This window comes from Idiotropiscis lumnitzeri, chromosome 16 (assembly GCF_059441095.1).
Source record: "Idiotropiscis lumnitzeri isolate Australia: NSW breed Sydney's pygmy pipehorse chromosome 16, RoL_Ilum_1.0, whole genome shotgun sequence".
Taxonomy (NCBI): domain Eukaryota; kingdom Metazoa; phylum Chordata; class Actinopteri; order Syngnathiformes; family Syngnathidae; genus Idiotropiscis; species Idiotropiscis lumnitzeri.
This window is the reverse complement of record NC_142406.1, coordinates 14,678,196-14,695,100: the sequence shown is the minus strand read 5'-3', so window position 1 is coordinate 14,695,100 and position 16,905 is coordinate 14,678,196. Positions and strand designations below refer to the sequence as shown.

Genomic DNA, 16,905 nt, shown 5'->3' with positions numbered 1-16,905 from the left:
TAGGGACATGGACATAAGATGCACACAATGGCCAGAAGAGGCAATGTACCCTGAAGAGAAGGCAAGACGACAAGTCACGTTTTGTGTGACGATGTGTAAACCTTTATTCCTTTTGAGTGAATGTGGCCAATGAGGTGAATATTGTGCTGTTTACTTTCTTTATTGTTTTTGTGAGCCATCCTTATTTTTTGTGCTAATTGCGTTTATATTGCTGTTTTCTTAGCTCTGACGGCATTGTTGGGGTGTTGTTTTAACATGTAGAAAGACATGTCGACAACATTAAATGTCTGTTAAAACCGAAGAACAAAGTTGAGCCTTGATTGAACTCGAAAATAGTAACACGTGTGCTTAAAGTTGATTTACATTTAGTAACAAAGGTCAACACAAACAAAACCAATCTGATCCAGGTTTAGTAAAAAAAAAAAAAACACCTTGTTTTTATTGATACTGAAGTCTAACAACTTCAAAACTGAGTTGAATAAACAGTTACAAACAGTAGTAACTGTCATTGGAATTGTTCTATCATTTGCTGCAGACATGCAATCGCTGGCACACCTTTCACCCCCCAATATGGGTTATTAAGCCTCTCAGACCTCCTGCGCCCACATAACCCCTTAAAGACCCTCCCGCCCCTCCAGTCTGAAACCTTAAAAAAACAACAACAAAAAAAACAAAGGTGTATTTTTTTCCTCAGTTCTTCTTGGCCTTGGGCGAGTCATACTTCCTCTTGCTGGAGTACCAGAGTAGAAGTGGGATGCCGATGGAAGGGAGAGTCATCACACCGAAGGCAGCCCAGTCAAGCTAGGAAAAGAAAAACAGGTGAGCTGAGAGTGACAACAGCGGAGTGCCTGTGTGTTTGTGTGTGGCTTACATAATGTGGAGAAAAGCGGCGGTCAAACTCCCTCTGAGCCAGGATGCCCCCCTGGCCGGGGGCGCTGGTGTAGCCCACCTACGAGGCACCATACAAGAACATCTGTTACTTCACGGTCAACTTTTGCAGTCAAATTTAAGATCTTCGTACCACAACTTGGCCGCCCTCCTGAGCCAGGTAGCTGACAGAGGCCGAGGTGAAGTTAAAGTAGCCGGCCTTCAGGGGACGCAGCACAACAGTGTGGGACACATTGCTGGCTCTGAACGTTCCCCAAGTTAAGGTTGCAACATCTTTTCCAGTGAGCCTGTTCAAGTCTCCACACTTTAAATTTTTCAACGTGAGCATAAGCAACAAAATCCAAAATAGACTTTTGGTTTCAAGGATACGGTGCAATCCTATCCCATTTCACGTTCAGCATTCCCGATACAATTCCAAAGTCCTCGGGCGGGAAAGAATCATCCGACAGCTCCACCTCCAGAGCAGCACTGAAACACAAAATGCAAAAAAAAATAAAAATGCCATATATACAGTGAAGGTTACTGTTTATACATACATGGGATTAGATGATTAATCAAATAACTTGAATAATTTGAATTGTGTCTGACTAATTGATGAGAAAAATCTTTTCTAAAAATATTCTATCGCTGCAGTCTGAGTTCATTGTGTGCATTGTATAAGGACATATTCCCACCTAGAGCCCACATTGTAAATGTGGTATTGCAGGGTCAGGTCTCGGCCTTCCACGGCGTAGCGGTTGAGCAGAGACTTGGACGCCAGCAGACGGGCGCCCTCTTCTCCAGAGCCCAGGGCGATCAGCGCCAGGACCAAAAAGACGTGCAGCATCTTCATCTGGAAGGCAAACTGACTGGTAAGAGACCATCTCATACTATTTGTATACAGCTGTGTCAAATTTAGTGTCGTTCTGAAGGGTACGTTCACACATTTTATGCTATTAACATGTAACCAGAGATACAATTGTAGCACTGCAGTGTTAGCATATATAATTTAAAAGGTGGTACATGCACACATATGTGGCACGAAATTAAGACTATTGAGTCACTGCTGTGTTAACAACGTGGCCAACAAGAAAATTAAAATGTAGCCAACACTTTTTGATAGGTCCAATGTTATTGAACTAAAATTAATTTTATTTATTTATTTCTAAACAAAAAACATGTCGTTGATTGTCCAAAGTTCAGCTCGCTAGCATCCACAAGAATAAAGACGCTTACGTGGACGAGACCACGCAAGACCATTTCCACCAAAAAAAAAAAACATGACAGTCACGCTAACAGCGCGATCAAATGTCAAACCGTGCTTACGATCGCGTTTGTGCGTCTGGTTCTAAAGTGACAACGGCGAGTTAATGGCACAATTTGACGAGGGAAAGAAGAAAATAGAAGGAGCGATGGTTACCTTCTGTAGCCACTTTGCAGAACCGAGGAGCGAAGGAGTTGCGGACGCGCATGCGCGGAACTTAAAAACTCCACTTGGCATGACGTGTATCAGGAGGGGCTGCATGTGGGCCGTCAGTTCTCTAGCGCCCTCTCGTGTGTTGGAGGTGATAGTTTCTTCTGTCGACTTCGTTTAAAATAAACTTGAATATATTTTTTCCTTTTAAGATTTAAAGATTATATCTGAATGTCAATAATAATAATAAAAATATAACCACAATTTCCGTATGGACACGTATGATCCTCGCATTATGCATGCAGATTTTGGATATCAACAAATGTTTCATACGCTGTACGTATTAAGTTTATTGTAGTTCATGAATATTCCGGTTTATACTTTGTGTGTAGTACATTCTTAATTAATATGCTACACAAAGCGCTGTAAAAACAGGAAATGACACTCCCCACCACTTTCAGCCTTTTATTGTAAACTGCTACACCTTATAAATACCAAAATCTTTGTTAAATAACATGAAAATGTAAACGATAAGGATATTTTTTTTCCTCAAAATTCAGCGTCTCTACTTGTATCTTGAACTCATGTCAGTGCTGATCAAGTCAATTGCACCAATGAGAGTACATCGCTGGTCATGGCTTATCTGGAGGAAGCATCCTCCTCATTCCCGTGTTTTGTTGATTCAGAGGCAAAAGTGCTTGAGATGGTGACATTAACGTCGCCATTAGTGTTAAACAAAAACTGAAAATTGCCTCTGGGTCTATAATGTGATAAAAGTATAGCTTGACACCCCTCGGACTCAAGCAAAAAGCTTTAGCAGCTCGGAAAATGATAAAAAAATAAAATAAAATAAATTTTAAAAAAGCAGAAGCATTCTCTGTGCAACTTCAGCTCACTTTTGCATTACGAAGCCCAGTACATTCTGTGAGTACTGACTGTAGATCAGGGCACTGAGTCAAATTGTATAGCAGACAGACATGGAAAAGCTTACAAAAATAGACAAAAACACAAGAGATTTTTTTTTGTAGCACCGCATAGAAAACTTTGATAACATTTAAATATCACAGAGAAAATGTTTGGTTGAGTCTCTCAGGTGACAGAGGAGTTATGAGGGACAGCCTCCGTGGAGGTTGTGTTTTCAGCGGCGCTCCAGCTCGTTTGTAACCTTTTAGCATTTTTTCTGAAGGGGTCCTCTATAGTCACACTGTAGGAGGGCGGGGGGCTCTCGGACCTCTCGCCGCCGCTTCCGGACTCCCTTTTGGCCGTCCGTGGTCCGGTGTTGCGTGCGTAATTGTCTATGGAGACGTTCCGGTTAGGAGGCGCGCAAATGCAGGAGCGCTTCAGCTCCGGATGTTGCTGTAAGTAGCGGGGCTCCTTTTCCTCCCCATCAGGCAAGCAGATCATGGGGGGCAAGTCGACGGTCTCCTGCGGCAAGTAAGGGTAGGTGGGCTGCAGGCGACACAGATGGTGGTGCTGCACAAAGATGGGTGTGGTGCGGCTCTGGAGGCCACGAATCGGCTAAAAAAAAAGAAGAGAAGATTAAATTATGAGACGTCATCTAGGTGCTATTTCTGAAGATGCCACAAGGTGGCGCCAAAAACATCTCCAAATGGAAAAGCATTGAGGAAGTATGTTGAAGTGATACACCTTGGCTGAGAGACTTAGTTTGGCTTGTGTTGTTAGTAGTGGGTGCTGATACAATTTTTATTTTTTTTTACGTCGAATACTTGCATTTTTTCCCACCAGAGATCACAGATCTGATCGGCTGGATGGATAAAGCCTACTTACTGTAATGGAGAAACAGAAAAGGCAAAAAAAAAAAAAGCATGACTCACCTGGCCTTGTCCATGTTGACTCAGCATGCCGTTTGGCCGCCCACTCGCATCCTGACACGAACATGCAGCGACTCGTTACGACAAGTTCACCACCAAACGGACGCATAAACGATCAGTCGCTCGCCACTTACCCGTCGCACCTCCGCCGTCGGGACTTCCTGAGCGTGGCCGAGCCGGCCCAGGAGGGACAGGGCGACAAAGCGGTAGTGGATGAGAAGGCACACGACCACGGCCACCATGACGCTCATCGCCAGCAGGATAAGTATTATCTGAACCAGCTCCAGTTCAGCTGCGGACACGGGAGACATTGGAAGGCAGGCGAGATGACGTTAGAAAACACAGGCGGCGTTTACAGTGATGCATTGGTCGTCATGGTAACTGGGCCGCAGCTTTCCTCAGATAAAAATAATAAAAGTCAGGGCTTTCAAGCTCGCTTATAAATAAAGTTATTCATTACCAGGGAATCGTATCAACGTTAAATGACAAAAGGAGATTACATGTCAAACTTGAGAGGGGAAAAAAAATCATTTTCTGGCCACAATATTAGGTACAGTTAACGATTTTGATACCACGCGCAAAAAGTAAAGTTCAGATCAAAATCATCTCGTTTAAATCAGCCATTTAATAATCCGCCTTTGTCTGTGTTGCACACATTGTTGGCAATTAACCTCAACTGTATCAAACATACTATCCTGACAATCGTCATAAATACTTTGCTTTGACTGACATCCATAAATCTAACTCTCATGGGATGAAGCAGTACGAGTCGCCTACCAGATAATCACTTTATCTGTTGTGACGCTAACAGGCTCCTTGAATGTTTTTTTTATTTCATTTAAAACAGGGGAGTGATTACATTGTAAAACTAAAGCGGAAAAGGGTGATGGGAGAAAGGGGGGGGGGGTTGGTTGGTTGGGGTGATACGAGCTGGATGAGCCATGTGGTCTGGGTTGTGGGGGATCATTTATTGGACCATTTATTACCCAGACGCGTCTAGACACAATACACACGCACACACACACGGTTTAATCACGGGAGGGCCAGTCAGAGAGAGAGAAGGCGAGGCGCAGCAGATCAGACGCCATCTGGCTCATTAGCTACGTCTCTAATCCCAATCTAATATTCAAAAAAATGGTGCATGCAAATGTGACGGCGCTTTCGTGACCTTGCCTCGCTGACCTTGATTTCAATAAATGTAAATAGTGCATGTTGATGAACTTTTTCAAGAGCTATAGTTCCAATAAAAATAGCAACGCTGATACGTGTACATCGATACAAATAGAGATTTGCATGCGGTTTTCTGCAAATTAGGACGCATCATTATACAGATTAAATGCTAGATGTATACAATAAAATACGTCTTTAGTTCTATAATACCGCCAGGGAATAATTAGTTTTTTTATTGCCACTTTTTTCCTCCTCTTTGTTTTTTAAAATTAAACATTTTTTAATATTTTTTTTCAAAATGTAGCATGACATATATTCTTTCATTTTCAAGTTATTCATAAAGTATTGCGTTTGTTCTTTTTTTGACATTCATTAAAAAAAGAAAATTAATTTAATTCATATTATGTTATCATTATATTTTCGTATGATTATTGTGTCATTTTACATTACCGGACATACATTGCAGTATCTTCAGTTCTCAGGATTTTTTTTTTTTTTTTTTTGTCGTCCATCAAAAATACTAAATCGGACTCAAATAAAGTCAAACTCTCCACTCAATGTATTGGTCTCTAAATAAAAACTTTCTGGCTTTTTGAGATGATATCAAGTCAAATTGACGACCCGGTGATGTCTTTTGACTGCTGTATTGATCTCGAAGCCCTCTGAGAACAGATACAGAACAATTAAATGCATCCAACAGTTTCACCATTGCCCCCAAGATGATGATTTATAAAATTGGTATGCACTGAAAATAAGAATTACGTGTCCGACTACGAATCTGGCGATATGGCGAGAGAAAAAGCAAAACGTCTTGTGTTGACTATGCGCCGTGCAAACAAAGAGCGAGGGGGGAGAAGACAAAGAATCAGACACAGACCCTGGCTGACAGACCTTCACCTTTCACCCTTGACCCCCACCTACCTACCCCCCAGCCTTGGGGAGGAGCGACCCCCAGACAGACAGCCGGCTATAATGAGGAGTCTGGTGCATCGCAAATCAAGCTGGATGTGTCTCTTTTTTTTTTTTTTTTTTTTGTTTAGTTTTACCTCCGACTGGCCTCGTTCCCACCACAACAAAAATTGACAATAGTGCGTCTGTGGTGCTCAAAATTATATTTCCTATTATGAAAATCAGTCCAGCTGAGAAACAGTCAGTGTATTGGTAATTTACGCTCAACAAAATATCTTGTGAATAAATGCAGAACTGCTTCGCTTCTTTCCGTCCACCCATCGATAATGTAAACTAAGGAACATAAAGTGAAATTACTCAGCCTATTTGTCTAGTATTAATTTATGGTGTTATTTCCATGCAATTTTTGGAACTGGTTTAGTGTGTTCAGAAAATGTAAACAGCCAAATGGGTGATGTGTCACTTGAAGTACACACGGACATGAAACAAACAAACCTGAGAACTGTTCGAAAAAGCTTTCTGCATCATATTTTGACATATCCAGAAACGGGAAGCCCAAGCTTCACCGGTCACTTCATTAGGCACATCTATACAGGAGCTACAGTGTATGAAAAATGAGCCAGTTATCAACGAACTGTAATAATGCAGATTCTATTGACTTCTGATTACAGATATGGTGAACCTCAACTAGTGTCTCACTGACCATTATAATGTTTTTTTTTTGGCATTATATTTTTGCATGGGTACCATACGTTGCAGCCAAACATGCACAAAAGACCCAATTTGCTCCCTACGCTGCATTCTCCACAAGACAAATCACTAAATGGTCATTTTTTGGCTGCATATTATGTAATCATGCAGTGCAAAGTGCTGCAAGAGTTGTGTTCAGGCTGGGATACACCTGCAGACATCTCGCCATATCACTCAGTCGTTTACATTCGAATGGACACATAAGCGTTTAATCCAGTCCTGAAAATGCAGAATACTGAAGAAGAAGAAAAAAAAGCAGGTGACTTACATATATCCATGCCCTGTGGCTGGGGTCCGGTGCAAGAGCAATAAACATTGGACTGTGTGGGGCTGGAGCTTCGCAAATGGGCCGCTGGGTTTTGCATGAGACGGGACGCCGGAGAAGTCGGGGGGACGAGGAGGAGGACCCGCCGCCGTTGCAGGCAGCCCGGAGCCTCCGCATGCAGTCCTGGCTACATGCGGATCCTGACGACTCGGATCCTCATTTGGACTTCCAGCAACCTCGCCATAGGATGGACAAGAAAGCAAAGATGCGCTGTCTGACGCTTTGCATCCGCGTCTGACTGCTGCGAGGCGTTGTGATTTACGGTCCACCCACCCCCCAACTTCGTGGGGGAGGACTGGATGGGGGACAATGGAGGGGAGGGCTGGTCAGACACATCCTCCAGACAGCCTCTGCATTAAAACAAACGCGCACATAAAAGGACTCCCCCATCTCTGACCGTGACCTGCAGACAAGAACTCCATTACATACATGCATGAGAATATGCACTCAAGTGGCCACCATATTAGGTACACCAGCAGAATGTAATAATAGAGGTTTTCAACAAGAATCCCATTGCTTCTTGTTTTACTTTTTAAATAAATCAAAATTAAACAACGAACACAAATATCAAAAACTCACAGTATTTGTTTCGTGCCTGAAAATCGACCACATACTGTTAATCAGATGATTTATTTAATTGTCACAATACTCATCCTTCCATATTTCGGAAATAATTTAAAATTGTATTTTGAAAACTACGCTCCTATAATGTTTTATATTGTTTACATTAATGTCTGAGTTATATTTATAATACAACTGCAACGTTGCATGTTTCAATAAAGTTCTGCTGTGAAAAAGAATTGTGACGTCAGTAAAACCGGAAAAAGGTGAAAGGAAGACGCAGTCGCCATCTTCCTGAGGTCAACTCTTCGACGAATGGTAGTATACTTCTACAGAAATTCACCAAACTGGATAATATTAGTCATTTAATCGGCGTGAAACAAGAAAATACGCGTATGACGGTCTGTTGCGTTGGCGAGATTGTTCGTTTCGGTCATACGTGAATTGTTGCGCTCGCCCGAATTAGCGTAAAAAAATGAGCTCATCTACAATTGCAACGAGGTGACAAATCCTCCGTTATGGCAAATCACATTGAAAGTTTTTTTTTTGCTTATTTTTGTAGTTTGTACGAACACTGAAATTCGATAAGATGGAGGCTCTGTTAGCATTTAGCACCCGGCAGCTACACGAGTACTGCGCATGCGTGGCAGGAAACATTTGTTTTTTTTTCCCGGGGTCAATTTGGTTTTCCGTCAGGTCAAGGGGTACACGATCCCTTCAAAATGCTCAGCACTGAATTTGCACACTAGTTTGCAGAGGTGCATCACTTCACCAATAATAGAAATGTTCCCTTTCGTGATGTACCTAAATAATATTTAAAAAGAAGTCATCAATATTGTAGTTCTGATGGACCCTTGTGGTGGTCCTGGGTGTGATGACGATATAAAAATGATTAAAACTCTCTTTTTCCACTTTCAGATGCCCAGACACTGTTCTGCTGGCGGTTGCAAATCGCGTGACAACCATGAGACACGTAATGCTGGCATCACGTTTCACAAGTAATATTAAAGCATTGTCTCCATGGAAACATGTTTTTTTTTTCATGCACTTCAGAACTATAGATTAACCATTTATGATGTCGCCATCTGTGCATATTTGATGGCGCAGGTTGCCCAAAGAAGCCTCCCGTCGGAACCTTTGGATCAGCAACTCCCGCCGTGCCGAATCCTGGGACCCTCAGACCAACTTTGTCTACTTTTGTTCCAAACACTTCACGCCTGAGAGCTTTGAGATGGCCAGTTGCAGGTCAGGAATCACCATGATCAAATAACCTGCATGTCAGTTTACTGGAATTATCTATAACAATTGGGCCATGTGGGAAGTCCCAATGCTTTTAATCCATCTGAGCGACAGAGCAAACAAGTCCAAATGGGCGCAGCAATTGGCCATTAAACTGAAATAACTACTCACTACCTGCTTCTTTTTTCTGCTTTTTAGTGGCATCAGGAGACTGAGGGAAGATGCGTTTCCCACAGTGTTTGATTCATCATCTCTGAGCAAATACAAGTGGCTGAGGAAGGCCCTGAAACAAGAAGATAGGTGGGATAGGGGGGCATCGAAATGATTGCCGCTCTACCGATCATGCTGATCTGCTTCTATCGGTGTGTGTGTTTACATGTGTAGAAATGGAGAAGTTTCAGGCGAGCAGCTCACTGCTCGGTGTCAAACTGTAGACGACTCCATGGTTCGGCCATCGCTTGAAGCCGAGGAGCCCACCGAGGAGCCACCCGAAGAAGAGACAGCAGAAGACGTGAGGCAGCTCTCACCTGGAAAGAAGAGCCCTTCACCTCCACCCATGTCGCCACCGCGCTGCATCTCGCCGTCGCGCTACATGCGACGCCTCCCCCCACGCCCGGGCTTCTACTTGCCCAAGGAGCACAGCTACGCCCAGCTCTGCCCCCTGCTGTGGCGGAGGCGCTACGACAAGGCCGTGGACTACCTGGAGAAGACCCTGCGGCAGCTGCACGCCGCCCGGCGCCGCGAGAATCGGTTGCGGGGGTCCCTGCTGCGGCTGCGCGACAGACAGCAGAAGATGCAAGAGACCAGAGATGACTCCACAAGCAGGGGGGGCTGCCGTCCTCAAGGAGGGGATGCAGAGAAGTACTGCTGTTACTGCGGGAGAGGGTACAGAATGCCGGAAACGGAGAAAGCGCTAGACCCGGTCTTCCATCAGGCCTCTGTGAAGACTCCGGAGAAAGACTTCACAGAACAACTTAACTCAACGGGGACAAACTCTCAAAGTTTCCCATTCGCGTTCCAAGCGACACCACACTTGCCCGACTGTTTTTGTGAGCTTAAAGGCGAGTCTCATCGTCAGGACCCGCAACAGTCGTTGTTGTGGGTACAAGGCGACGCCGAGGCGCAGTTCATCGTGGTCCCCATCCCCACGGAAAATCAGCTGCAGAACTATCTGACCACGGATGAGGTCGTCAGCCAGGTCACGCCACCCGACTCTGACAACGTTGGCGGTCCAACCGGGAGGGGAAGCCACCAGCGTGCAGTCCTCGGCACCTCCACGGAAGAACTGCGTGATGACGTGAGGGAGAAACTCAAAGAACACCTGGAAGGCTTTCACCTGCAGCTCAGCAACGAATTTGCCAGCTGACAAACTGACAAGTCATTGTGTTCAATTGACAAAAGTAAACAAGGTCAGAAGAGTATTTAAAACATTTTTATTTCAAACCTTACCTCCAGAATGACAGATTCTCATTTGAATTCTCATTAGCTTGTCAATATTATCTTTTGGTACAATTGCATTTTTAAGAACGACATCTCAAATAATAATAAAGCCTTTTAAAATATATATATTTTTTTTTTTATAACTTCCCACCAAACTCATTTTCTTATTAAGTACTTTGAGTTTTAGTACAAATTGTTCCCAGAATTTTCAGGCTGACTGCAACTCAATTGTAGCTGTGGGGACCGGTTGCATTTTTAAGAGTCACACCCTCAACAAATAAATAGATAGCGTTTTCCAACTCGACTAAATTCTCACGTTTTCTAGAGGTCGATTTTTACTTCCCCACCAAAAGTCAACATTTGCTTTTTATTTATTTTTTTCTAGCCGCCACGCCCCTCATAATCGTATGCTACGTTTGCTTCTGATTGGAATCGTGTGGCCATTTGTTTTCATTTTCTTATGTGTTGAGTTTTAAATGCAATCCACTCCTCTGTGCCATGTTATGTTATCATACTGAAACAATTCGCTGGTCGGGCGTGGCGGGCGACCCCTTCTTCCCATATTTGAGTGGCTTCGGGTGGGTGGGGGCTTGTTTTGGATGACCCCCACCACGCTTTCCCCTCTTCCAACACAGTGTTTAGATCATATTTAACAGGACACACCCTTAACACCCCCTCAAGGACATCATCTTTGAATAAATGCTCAACAGCTGCTAAAATTCAGTTTTTTTTGGGTTTTTTTTTAGGCTAAATTCCTTTGTTTAATTTGAACCAAAATGTGGAGCGGCGCCCTCTCTCACACACACACACACACACACACACTCCAGTGACAGCCTTCTCTCATAAAACCAGATAGAAGGAATGTGGTTGCGCCTGTTTCCTCGTCCTACTCCTCCTTCCACCTCCCTTTTTTTATTGCTATGATTTAAAAAAAAAAATGCTTTCAACTGTCAAGCTTCCACTTTAATGCAAATCAGTGCAATGCATGCGAAAAATCTCAAAATGGAGCTTGTCAAATTGGGGGGGGGACAGAACAGCTCCAAGAATGTCTCTAAAACTTTCCAGATGTGGGCTGGAGGGACCTCCGAGGGACATGACACACTTTTTGAACAAAACACACACATACACTCAACGATCACAATGGTAACACAAACACACACACTGTCATGATGTCACATTGTGGCGCATTTGGTTCCCTTTTTTTTTTTTTACAGCTCCTTCTTCCTGCTTCACCAGCGCGCACCCCCCCCCTCCTCTTGTCTTTTGCAGAGTGGGGAAGGAGGGAGGATCCCGGACGGCTGCCAGTTGCTGACAACAACGCAGATCCACACACACACACGCACACGCACACACACACACATGCACAGTAAGAGGAGTGGATAGACACGCAGGACCAGTAAAAGTTGCCACATTCGAACCAACAGTCGACATGCCTCAGGTAGGAAACCGACGCAACCAATTCGTACTGCTTTGCAAGCATGCGCTCACTTCGACTTACAAATAACGACTTTTAAGTCTTGTTCGCCGTGAAATTTCGCGTGCATGTTGCGTTTTAAAACACTCGTGGGCGGCGCGCGTCACGACTGAAGCGGTCAGTCGAGGACGCGCGCCCAAAGCGGCCAGCACAAAATAAAAAAATAAAAAACGATTTTCAACTTGACTTCAAACAACTTCGGAGCCTGCCTTTGCGTCATTAATCGCACTCTTGAAAAAGCGCGCAAGACACGAGTAAGAAGCAAAAGTTCGCACGGCGACGCTTTTGCGAGCGGCCCCTCCCTAAATGTATGAAGAAGTTTTTCCAAAAGTTGGACGGCGCACGCGCGTTATTAACTTGTTTAATTAACACAAGATGACATTCTTTTTTTTATGTCGACAACAAAAAACCCGAATGCGATCCACTTGTACTTAATAAACAGGGGCCATTTTTGAACTTCACCAATGGCCATAATACAAATACAATGTAACAATTTTTGTCTACTTGAATAGAATGAGCGTTTGAGCTCGTTTTATATAATTCTTATTATTAATTTATTCCGTGTTTAAGTTGTCCACACCTCCTATCAACGTCAGTGTTTTTATTACTCACCAGAATCTCAGCTGGTGGGAGCAATATGTCTCAAAATGAAATTAACATTCATGTCATTTACTTGAACTAATGAACCAGTCTGCAAATCGGCCAAGCCCCCAAAATTGTACCAAATAAACATAAATGTGCTGTATTTTGAAGACTAAAATACAAATGGGAAGACCATAATAAAGAACAAGTCATATTGGTTAAATTAAGGACAAACTGTACAGTAATCCAAAAAACTGCGACGTGGATTATGCTTTGAAGTGTCTGAAATTCATGCGAACAAAAATAATCTCATGTAATTTTTATTTTGTTCTATTTTCACTCGCTTAAAAAAATGACGTCAAGTGCAGAGGTGAAGGGCTTGCAGCAGCTCGTCATTCTTAAAAGAACAAGGGCGTGGTGGTTTTTTTTGTTGTTTCTTTCGGTGTGTGAGAGTGACAAAGCTGCCTGCCTGCATGCATGGAATAGCTACTTGTTGCTATTTTCTATTTTTTTTATTTGGTCCAGAAGAGAACACTAACTTGAGTGTGTGTCATGTGACTTGATGTTTGTGGGGGGGTGCACCCGGGGCCTTGTACCATATTCATGTGGCTCGCTTGCAGTTCTAAAAATAAAAAAGGAAAACTGCAGAGGAACTGTGGTTATAGAAGCCTGAAATGCTCGTCATAATATCACTTGTTTGAAGTTTTTTTTTTTTTTTTTTTGCTCCCCACAACCGGGCTTGAAGTTCATCATAAGCGTCTTGCATTTGGGAAAGGAGAGCCATATCCCACAGTTCACTTTTCAGCAGTTTCTTGAACTGTAGAACACATGAGCACACTCATGTCGGAGCTGCTGTCAGTTTGTTTGTTTCTGTGTGTGCGCGTGTGCGAGTTAAAAAAAAAAAAAGAAGGGTGAAACACAAAAAATGCATTTTACATGATATATCCACCAAGATAAATTGGAGCTCACTATATTGTATTTACTTTTGTATGTCTTAAGAAAAATGTAATGGTCTTGGAACGTGATCGATTTTGTAGCATTTCTCGTTGCAAAACCTCGTGACTGGTTCACGATTTGTATGCTTTTAACCCTCAAGCGACTTGAGCCGTTAAGGCCCTTGTGGTTTGATCTGACAAAGCAGAACGATTCCCACTTTAGACGCCTCCTTGTGTGTCATTTTTTTATATTCTTAAACAAGCAATGGGTCACATTGACTCATCAACATTTTTGGCATACCAAAAAAAAAAAAAAAAAAAAGCAGCAGGAGGGTAAAACAAAGAGTGGCTCAACATTGACCTGTGAGGTGTGCCGAAGTTTAACGGGAATTAAAATAGAGTCAAATAGAATACCTTTCTTGCTTTTGGACAGCGTATATTAGGAGAGCTGCTTGTTTCACGGAGCACACGTGAGACGAGCGGCGACATTGTAACGAGATGAGATCAAATAGCAAAACATTATTAGCAGCGTATATTTTTTTTTCTCACAAAAGTCCTGTTTTTTTTTTTGTCTAGTACTCGGACTTGGAGGGCGCCATCAACACACTGGTCACCCAGTTCCACTCGGCCTCGGGCGACAACTCGTCCACGCTAAAGGTGGACGAGTTCAAAGGGCTTCTGTCTTCTCAGCTGCCCAACCTGGCCAAGGTAAGACCGGCGTGTGAGCCCCCCAAATCTCACACGCACGCACGCACACACGTACACGCTGGGTTTATAGTCGCTTGGGTGTGGCGGCATGTTTCGCACACACTGGCGAGCAAGGAAAGGACGACGTGTGTGTCCGATTGTGCGGCGTAAGCGACTCTGTGGGCTTGAGAGACGGCTCGAGAAGATGCACTTTTAGGAAAGCGGAAAATGTCGCCAACCGCACTCGCAACCTCGGGAGCAACTCAACATATTGTCCAGGCATCTTTTCCACTGCGTTCTGGCGTGTACACGCCATGATTGATACGTTTACGCTCCTCTCAAATGTAAGATGTTCTTTTTTTCTGCAGCGAGGGAACTCGTGGTCATTTTGATGTTGCCGGTGAAATTGACCCGTTTGACAGTCGAAGGAGGAAAAATACATTTAAGTTCTTGCGTTGTTTTCTTTCCTTTTTTTATAAAAAAAAAAAAATATATATATATATATATATATATAACTTTTATTTTGTGGCGATTGCGTCAAAGCTAGTGGCTTCTTTTTGTGGAAGACGAGCCCAGAATGTGGAAAAGACGAAAGCGTTTTTGCTCATGAAGGCAGCACCCACAGTGCAATCAGATATGCGCCGCCATCGAAAGGTTAAAAAAAAACAAAAAAACTAGCGTCGTATTTTAAACCTTATTTTTCAGTCAGTTGCAACACATGCAAACACACAGGCATAGATTTTTTATCCTCTCCGAAGAACCACTGCTTAGTTGCAACCTTCTTCTGTGTTTTGTCAAAGCGATGTGCAATATGTCTGTTCTATTGCCCCCTGGTGGCCACGATGCACATAGCTCAATGTCAATGCTGATTGAATTATGAAAGCTGGATGCGCCAATAGTTTAAATCTTTACATTCTATTACGCAAATAACAAGCACAACACTAAGATTGTCGTTTTCCTCACTTTTTTTCAAAATTTTTTTCCATGAACTTTTGGGAGGAAACATGGTATCAGATATGATTGTAAAGCCATTAAAAAGTCAGTTTTCCCTCATTTTTCTTGCTTTCAAAATAGTGTGCCTGGAGGGGGTGGAGGGGGGCATATATTAACGCTTCCCGTCAGTGTTGCGACAGCCCCCCGTGATCATTCAGCACATGCTTTGAATTCCTCCAGTTAACCGTTGGCCGTTGCGAGCGGAAGAAGGAACGCGGCTTGAATATAGCGTTCCATACTTTGCGTTACTGTTAAAGCCTCAAGGTAGATTTACTCTTCGGACACAAAAGTGGAGGTGAGAATTTGAGACGGGCGTGTTCGGGGATCTTTTCTGCTCGTTGGTTCACTGTGATAAGTTGCGGGAGATAATACTTGTTGGTGTACTTTACACCAATGGGAACAAAAAGACACTTTGAAATTTATGAACTTTAACTTACTAAACACGCAAGAATGTATCGTTTATGTGGATTGTAGTCATTTTGAAAAGTGCTACTTTAAAGCTAGCAATCTTTATTCAGTGAAACATTATGAAGAGAAATATTTTATCTTTGCATCTGCATAAGCGCTCTGTAAAACCAACAGTACGATTTCCAAATCATCTTTCCCCATTGAAATGAATGGAAAAGACATTAATCCGTTCTAACCTCAACCCCAAAAAAATCAAATTTAGTTATTTTAATCAGAAAGGTCGCACTATATAATTTTATTTTTTCTAAAAACATACTGTAATGACACAATTATTATTATTTTATTTTTTTTGGCAACATTTTTTGTTTCAACTCAACACACATTGTGGCAAATGGATTTTGAGTTCCTTCCACATGTTTCTGCAGGGCTTCATGACAGAACAGGGCCTGAGCGAGATCCTGCGGAAGATGGGCGTGGGTGACGGCGAGGGCATCTCCTTCTCCCACTTCTGGAATTTCATCCAGAATCTCGCCACCTCGCAGCACGGCCTCCTCGGCGGCAACAAGGGCACCTCGTGCAGCTGCGCTCTCCTGTGAACACCCTCAGCAAACGACCAACCCAAAAAAAAAAAAAAAAAACAGCTCCGAGGTTCCACCCCCAACCCACCCTGGAAATGTAGAACCTACCATCATCATCAGGTGTCGGGCAGAATACAAGAAGAACGCCCACGAGCAAGGCATTCCATTTTTATACGCGATCATCTCTTTACGACAGGTTTTAACATTTCCATCTTACGTTGTGTAATAAAAATCAAGATCCAAAGCAGGCTAGTTTTCTCTCTGACCAAACCTACTCACAAAAAAAACCCCACTTTTGTATTTTTCTTGTTTCTTTTATTTCGTTAACAAACTAACCTTGTTCCACCAGCAAGGTGGGATTGCTGGTGCTTGTAAGCAAAATCTAATATAAATCATTTTATCTTGTCAAATGCATCAAAATTTAATGGGTACAAAAGGCCACACCTGCTCTAATCATTAACTCACATTCATATTTTTTCCCCCTTTTCATGTAAGAGGTTATGTTTACTTATTAAATGTATTTTATCTGCAGTTGGATGAGATAAGCGTAGACTAGAACCAGTTTGTGAAATAATGTTTGAATAAATCCACTCCTTGTGCACAATTAACGTGGAGCGATGTTGTCGTGATGATCTCAAAACGGTTCTCGTGTGAAACAAGGTTCGACAAATCGGCGACATGACAAAGTTTGGATATGGACGTGAAAAATAGTCAAAGTCAAACTGAAAGCAGGCCAAAGAC

General features: G+C 42.9%; 3 protein-coding genes and 1 pseudogene across 6 annotated transcripts; 2 read left to right on the top strand and 2 right to left on the bottom strand.

Moving 5' to 3' along the window:
- Nucleotides 1-416: 416 nt before the first annotated feature.
- Nucleotides 417-2,410, bottom strand: ssr2 (signal sequence receptor, beta). The gene is made up of 6 exons (XM_088318465.1): nucleotides 2,288-2,410; nucleotides 1,563-1,720; nucleotides 1,258-1,356; nucleotides 1,022-1,130; nucleotides 872-949; nucleotides 417-801 (listed from the first exon to the last, which is right to left on the bottom strand). Exons 1-6 carry the CDS (start codon nucleotides 2,390-2,392, stop codon nucleotides 691-693), a joined length of 660 nt encoding a protein of 219 aa, XP_088174591.1. The 5' UTR covers nucleotides 2,393-2,410; the 3' UTR covers nucleotides 417-690.
- Nucleotides 1,579-11,895, top strand: thap7 (THAP domain containing 7). 3 transcript variants are annotated; one of them, XM_088318460.1, is made up of 6 exons: nucleotides 8,085-8,146; nucleotides 8,747-8,826; nucleotides 8,936-9,073; nucleotides 9,266-9,367; nucleotides 9,452-10,476; nucleotides 11,777-11,895. In XM_088318460.1, the coding sequence occupies exons 1-5, from the start codon at nucleotides 8,144-8,146 to the stop codon at nucleotides 10,431-10,433; spliced, it is 1,305 nt and encodes a 434-aa protein (XP_088174586.1). In that variant the 5' UTR covers nucleotides 8,085-8,143; the 3' UTR covers nucleotides 10,434-10,476; nucleotides 11,777-11,895. The 3 variants fall into 3 exon arrangements, with proteins under 3 accessions (XP_088174587.1, XP_088174586.1, XP_088174585.1); XM_088318461.1 differs by lacking the exons at nucleotides 8,085-8,146; nucleotides 11,777-11,895 and adding an exon at nucleotides 1,579-1,739 and having other exon boundaries at nucleotides 9,452-11,175; XM_088318459.1 differs by lacking the exon at nucleotides 11,777-11,895 and having other exon boundaries at nucleotides 9,452-11,175.
- On the bottom strand, nucleotides 2,734-7,821 carry LOC148321625 (protein TMEPAI-like; annotated as a pseudogene). The gene is made up of 4 exons (XR_015846830.1): nucleotides 7,211-7,821; nucleotides 4,248-4,405; nucleotides 4,117-4,167; nucleotides 2,734-3,799 (listed from the first exon to the last, which is right to left on the bottom strand). The product of XR_015846830.1 is annotated as a protein TMEPAI-like (transcript).
- On the top strand, nucleotides 11,770-16,772 carry LOC148321623 (protein S100-A13-like). Its single transcript, XM_088318466.1, has 3 exons — nucleotides 11,770-11,945; nucleotides 14,075-14,206; nucleotides 16,012-16,772. The coding sequence occupies exons 1-3, from the start codon at nucleotides 11,937-11,939 to the stop codon at nucleotides 16,180-16,182; spliced, it is 312 nt and encodes a 103-aa protein (XP_088174592.1). The 5' UTR covers nucleotides 11,770-11,936; the 3' UTR covers nucleotides 16,183-16,772.
- The last annotated feature ends 133 nt before the right edge of the window (nucleotides 16,773-16,905 follow it).

What these genes read in the sequence shown, in the direction of transcription:
- ssr2 (XM_088318465.1), bottom strand. Translation starts at nt 2,392, where the DNA reads ATGCAGCCCCTCCTGATACACGTCATGCCAAGTGGAGTTTTTAAGTTC. An exon ending in CTGCAAAGTGGCTACAGAAG is followed by an intron (nt 1,721 to 2,287) that starts GTAACCATCGCT and finishes TTTGCCTTCCAG; the next exon opens with ATGAAGATGCTGCACGTCTT. An exon ending in AAATGGGATAGGATTGCACC is followed by an intron (nt 1,131 to 1,257) that starts GTATCCTTGAAA and finishes GGGAACGTTCAG; the next exon opens with AGCCAGCAATGTGTCCCACA.
- LOC148321623 (XM_088318466.1), top strand. An exon ending in AGCTGCCCAACCTGGCCAAG is followed by an intron (nt 14,207 to 16,011) that starts GTAAGACCGGCG and finishes ATGTTTCTGCAG; the next exon opens with GGCTTCATGACAGAACAGGG.
- thap7 (XM_088318460.1), top strand. An exon ending in GCTGGCATCACGTTTCACAA is followed by an intron (nt 8,827 to 8,935) that starts GTAATATTAAAG and finishes TTGATGGCGCAG; the next exon opens with GTTGCCCAAAGAAGCCTCCC. An exon ending in GCCCTGAAACAAGAAGATAG is followed by an intron (nt 9,368 to 9,451) that starts GTGGGATAGGGG and finishes TTACATGTGTAG; the next exon opens with AAATGGAGAAGTTTCAGGCG.